Below are 6,000 nucleotides of genomic sequence, written 5' to 3'. Positions count from 1 at the left end.
CTTGCTATTCCATGAACAAAAACATTTCTCAACTGGACATTTCCTCTGGTTGTCCCTTATGCTTGGAGTATTCTCCCTTTTTTGCCTCTGTCTCCTGGCCTTTTAAGTCTCAGCTAAAATCCTGTTTTGTACAGGCAGCCTTTTCTAACCTTCTTAATTCTAGTGCTGTCTCTCTGTTAATTATTTCCTATTTTTCCTGTATAAAGCTTATTTGTATATGTTTATTTGCTTGTTAGATCCCACTTTAAATTGTAAGCTTCTTGAGGTCTTACCTCTTTTTGTAGCTCTAGCACATAGCACAGTGTCTGGTACCTGGTACTTAATATTTATTGGTTGATTAACAGGACTGATAGACTGATAAATCTGGAAAATTATATATATATATATATATATGAATGATCTTATGTATTTATCTGAAGCAACTGATAAAATTTCTCAGGTTTATTATTTTTTTAAACCTTTACCTTTTGTCTTAGAATCAAGTTGTGCATTGGATCACACAGCTAGAAGTGTCTGAGACCAGATTTGAACTTAGGACCTCTTTTCTCTTTTCTCTATCTAGGCCTGGCTCTCAATTTGCTGAACCATCTAGCTGCCTTCCTTGTATGTTATTTTAGTGGAAAAGATAGAGGAATAGTACCATTTGCTGGATTCAGAACTGCTTGATGATTGACTCTTCATTCACAATTTGATCCAGTCTTGTCTGAAGGATTTCCTTAGCCTGTTTTTGACCCTAGACAGTGGGACATTTTTGTCAGTGACCTTGGAGGAAGATTTTGATGGCATGCTTATCAGATTTACAGATGACACAGAGCTGGGAAGGAGAGCTAATATAGTATAGGACAGAGTTAAGAATTAAGGATTCTAGGTCTTATCAGACCTACAATATTGATCCAATTTAAATAAGTTGCAGTTTAATAAGATATAAACATAAAGTGTTAAAGAATGGTAGAGTGAGTTAATGGCTTGGAACCCTTTTCTCTCTGCCATATCTGTGGAATCCAAGACAAGAAATGCAATTATAGATTTCATTCAGAGAGGTAATGTCCAAGCCAAGGGAGAGGGTGGTCCCACAATTTATGCTTTGCCTGGTTGGATTAGACAGACATGCTGTAGAATGTTCATTTCTGGGCACTATGTCTTAGGAAGGGTGCCAATGAGTTGGAGAAGGTCCAGAGGTTGGCAATTAGGATGAATATTAGTTGGAGAAACTTGGGATGTTTAGTCTATAGAAAATGATACCTGCCCATAGGTGTTTGAAAAGCTGTCACATGGAAGAGGAATTCAGTTTATTCTATCTGGCCCTAGGGGTCAAAGTTTAGGTGGAAGTTGCAAGAAGGCAGAATTAAACATCATAGAAGGAAAAGTTCCCTACTAGTCAGTGCTTTCCATAGGCAGAATGGATTGATTTAGGAGGTAATAGGGTTCCACTTCTTATTGGAGAGCTTTAAATAAAGGCTGGTTGACCATTGATGGATTGGATGTAGAAGGGCATCTCATGTGGGTGTGAGTTAAGATTTGAGGATCTTCCAGCATCCTTCCTATTGGGACATTCTCTTGTTGCCTGTCACTCCTAGGCCGTGACCAACATCAATACCCTTCTGGATAAGGCTGACCGAGTATATCACCAGCTAATGGGACACAGGCCACAGCTGGAAAATCTGCTTTGCAAAGTGAATGAAGCAGCTCCTGAAAAACCCCAGGTAATACCCAGCTAAGTGAAGGAGGGATTAGAGAGAGGGAAGCAGAGAGGATTGGCTCACATGGTAAGAGTCAAGTCTTCCAGATGTGTATGTTCCCTCTGGGAGTTGCTGCCAAATAACTGCCCTTTCTGGGTTCCAGGATGATTCAGGCAGTGCTGGGGGGATCAGCTCTACATCAGCCAGTGTAAATCGCTACATCCTACAGTTGGCTCAGGAGTACTGCGGAGAATGTAAGAACTCTTTTGACGAACTCTCCAAGATCATACAGGTATGAAAACTTGGGGGACCTTCCTGGTGGAGGCAGAGGAGTTTTGATATGCTAGCTAAAGCAGCCCAGAAGTCCTTATTCATGAATTCAAACCCTGGTATTACCTAAACCAAACCAGCTGGAAGGATTAGTTCTTGGGGAACTGTTCTTCTATGAGGTGACCTTTACTCCCAGTCTTTGACGGTCTCTGCCAGGGAATGGAGTGAGCATATTCAGGAAGAGAAATAGCCTGGGTAAGAGTGTTGTTTGTGAATTCAGAAAACCTAAGTTGAATCTTGCCTGCCTCTTCACAGAGACTTGGAGAGTCTCAAGGGACTTCAGCAGTTCTTGAGACTAGTCCTTGCCTATCCCCACATGATACCAGGAGAAGGTCCCTTAGACTCCCTAAGCCTCAGTTTCTTCACATTTAAAAATGAGAGGGTAGAACCAAATATAGCTGAGGTCTCTTCTGTCTCTAATTGATAATCTTTAGCAACTAAGCATCATGGGAATCACAGAGATCTGATGTTAATGTCCTACTATGCTGTTCTTCAAACATAGAGATTAACATCCTTCCAGAGTTCTTGCCATGCAAGTTCTTATTCCATAAGATGAATGGAACAATTTGCCAGTTCATGTATCAGAACTGTATTTGCCTGGAGTCTTTTAAATCTTGCTTACTGTGGAGCAGCTGGGTGGCTCAGTGGATAGAGAACCAGATCTGGAGATGGCAGGTCCTGGGTTGAACGATGATCTCGGACCTTTTTTCACTGTGTCACTCTGGGCAAGTAAAGTAATCCTAATCGCCTAGTCCTTACCACTCTTCTGCCTTGGAACTGATATTTAATATCAATTCTAAGAAAGAAGGTAAGATTAAAAAAAATCTCACTGTGCCAGCATTCACAAAGATGGGCTCTGGGAGACCACCAGCTTGAATGCCACCAAGGATCAGCTCATGCCATATTTGTCATAGCTGCTTTTATCCTGGTACCTTAGCTTTTCTGTCCATAAAATGAATCTATGCTAACAAAACTAGTTACTTAAAAGATGTGGATAATTTTTAAATTATCCAAATTACCAGAGAGATAGCATAGACTAGCAGATGAAGAGATGACCTGAGAGCCAATGTAACGTCGTCTGGTTTCAGGTTCTGCCCTTGATCCATCCTGGTGGTGTCTTGCATCACACAGGCTCTCCTTTTCCCTAGTTCAGTGCAGGCATCTCTGGGTTCCATCCCATAGAACTTGGCTGCTCCTTAATGTGGACCGGAGCCAGATGTTTTACAGGGAAGGGAGGGGCCTTCAGCCAAGCATGTCTGATTGGTTTTCCACCTCTGATGCCACAGGCAGCAAGGCGCCAGTTATTGAGGCCATCTAGGAAGCATCTAGCATGAAAGGCTTCAGGAATAAGAAATTCCAGAAAAAGGAAGCAGTACCACATTGGGGGCGGGGGGAGGGGAAGAAGGAGGTGTGCCTGGAGCAGATAGCTAGACAGCTAGGCTCTCACCCTCACCTTCCAGCGATTTTCTCAGACCCCTCTATTTACCCCACACACCCTGACTATGCCATGAGACATCTTAATGTTCTAGCTACATGGAAAAGGCTGTCTTTACTGGTGGGGGGAGAGGCATGGGGTGGTGGTGGTGGTGTGCAGAATTAAGTGGCCATTCCTAGCACCAGTGCACAGTTATAATGAATAGTATAATAACATTGAGGAGACTGGAAATGGGTGGAAAAAATTTTGAGAAGTTAGCTAATCCTTTTAGGGAAAAGGTTTTTCTCAGGAACAGCTGTTAGGCAGGAGAGGGAGTATGCTTATTACACTAAAAGCAAATATCCCATCTCTTCCCCTCCCAAAACTGGAGGGTTTCCTAGACTGTCACAAAACATGATAATAGCCAAGTTTTCCAACATCTTTAAAGTGCTCTGAGCACTAGGCTCAAGAAGTCTGAAGCCTCTGAAATATATAAGGCTTTAAGACAAAGGCTTCTCAATCAGATTTTGAGATGGATTTTTAGCATAAAGCTTATTTCTTTTTTCTGATTTATAATAATTGACTCCTCCTACTTTCCCATTCCTCTTGGCTCCAGAAAGTCTTTGCTTCACGGAAAGAGCTTTTAGAGTATGATTTGCAGCAGAGGGAGGCAGCTACCAAGTCATCTCGAACAACAGTGCAGCCAACCTTCACCGCCAGCCAGTACCGAGCCTTGTCAGTCTTAGGCTGTGGTCACACCTCTTCTACAAAGTGCTATGGTTGTGCCTCAGCAGTCACTGAACATTGTATCACACTGCTCCGGGCCCTGGCCACAAACCCAGCCTTGCGCCACATCCTCGTCTCACAGGGCCTCATCCGGGAGCTCTTTGATTACAATCTGCGCCGAGGGGCAGCTGCCATGCGGGAGGAAGTCCGCCAGCTCATGTGTCTCCTCACCAGGTACAAACCAGATCATCCTTTTTATCTTGTATCTATTTGGGAGATCATCATGCTAGCTATGCAAGAAACACAGGAGGGTGACTCAGTGGATTGAGAGCCAGGCTTGGAGATAGGAGATCCGAGTTCAAATCTGGCCTTAGACACTAGGGGTATGATCCTGGGCAAGTCACTTAACCCCCAATTGTTTAGCTCTTCCCACTCTCCTGCCTTGGAACCAATACTTATTATCAATTCTAAGATAAAAAGTAAGGATTAAAAAAAAGAAAGAAAGAAACATGGTAGAGAACCTGGAATTAGACTTCAATTCAGCAGGCATCAAGTGCTTGATGCAGAGCATTGCACAGGGCTGTGTTCTTGAGTTAAGGTCCTTGCTTTCATGGAACTCACAGTTTAGTAAGGAAAAAAGAGAGCTATTATATATATTTGTTTGGGATTAAAGCTTTAGAAAGGTAATGTGGGAGGAGCACTGGGAATCAGGGAAGGCCCTATAGAGAAAGTGACATTTGAGTTGTACTTTAGCAAAAAATAAATTTATGATAGAGATTAGCAAGTGGATTAAGAAGAATGGGTTATTTGACCTTCAAGAGCTTCTCAGTCTTCTTGGTCTGTCACCTTTGAGCAGTAATTTGGCAGGCCTAGGTGTGCCCAGCATCTAGTTCAGTGCCTTGCTCGTCACATAGAATTATCAAAGTGACTCCTGAGGAGAAATTTGAAGGGGAAATAGTGGTTAAACTGAGAGAGCTTCTTTCCAGATATACTCAAAGGAGACAAAGAAGATTTGATGTGTGTGGGAAGCTGAGATGTAGTGGAAGGGACAGGAGCAGTTAGGATGGGGGTGCTCTGGAACTATGGAGCCATCTTGGTGGTGGTGTTGCTGTTCTCTCAGTAGAGGAAGAACAGTGTTAAGGAAAGGTTCCCATGGTGGATTCTAGTCCCACTAGACTCTAGTGGAGTCTCTAGGTCCTTCTCCCAGGCAGGAAACTGAAACCTCTCTAATTAGGGAGCCCTGAAAATTAAACCTCCAGTACCTGGACTGTCTTTTATTAGGGGGATCAAAGCCAATAATGAGGCTAATAACTGTTTCTTGTTCTTCTTAGGGATAATCCAGAAGCAACTCAGCAAATGAATGACCTGATTATTGGCAAGGTCTCAGCAGCCCTGAAAGGCCATTGGGCCAACCCTGATCTGGTAAGGGCACTAGCCTCTCTTCATTTCTCCTCTATTTCCCCAGGTTCCATCACTTGGTGTCCTGAAGCCTTCTTCCTTCCACATTCACCCAGTTTCATTGTGGTGCCAGAAGACACAAGGAACACTTGCTCCACTCAGTTCCCAAATTTGCCATTCCCATGCTAAGGCCAGCCTCAGAGAGCTGGTCAGTTAGAATATCAGTACTTGGACCAATTAATGTTTTACCTTCTTTGTTTTTCTTGGTGTCTTGAATAGGAGAGGAAGCACAATATAAGGAAAGAATGAGGGCCTTGGAATTAGGCTATTTAGGTTCAGATCTTCACTGGGACATTTAACTAGTTGCATGATCATGGGCAAGCTATTCTCTGCTTCTCTTTAAAATGAGGGCACTGATCTTGGCACTGCACTCACTGCAGTGAGGGCTGACAG

The 6,000-nt window shown here is 43.1% G+C and overlaps 1 protein-coding gene across 1 annotated transcript in view; it reads left to right on the top strand.

Annotated features, from left to right (window-relative positions):
- Positions 1-6,000, top strand: part of UBR4 (ubiquitin protein ligase E3 component n-recognin 4) — a 161,355-nt gene that overhangs the window by 104,668 nt on the left and 50,687 nt on the right. The window contains exons 72-75 of the mRNA XM_044668702.1: positions 1,578-1,703; positions 1,843-1,971; positions 4,040-4,383; positions 5,481-5,571. Coding sequence (XP_044524637.1) covers positions 1,578-1,703; positions 1,843-1,971; positions 4,040-4,383; positions 5,481-5,571 — 690 coding nt within the window. The remainder of the gene's footprint in view (positions 1-1,577; positions 1,704-1,842; positions 1,972-4,039; positions 4,384-5,480; positions 5,572-6,000) is intronic.

This window comes from Gracilinanus agilis, chromosome 3 (assembly GCF_016433145.1).
Source record: "Gracilinanus agilis isolate LMUSP501 chromosome 3, AgileGrace, whole genome shotgun sequence".
Taxonomy (NCBI): Eukaryota; Metazoa; Chordata; class Mammalia; order Didelphimorphia; family Didelphidae; genus Gracilinanus; species Gracilinanus agilis.
Note: the sequence above shows the minus strand (reverse complement) of the source record. Positions and strands in the feature narration are given on the sequence as shown.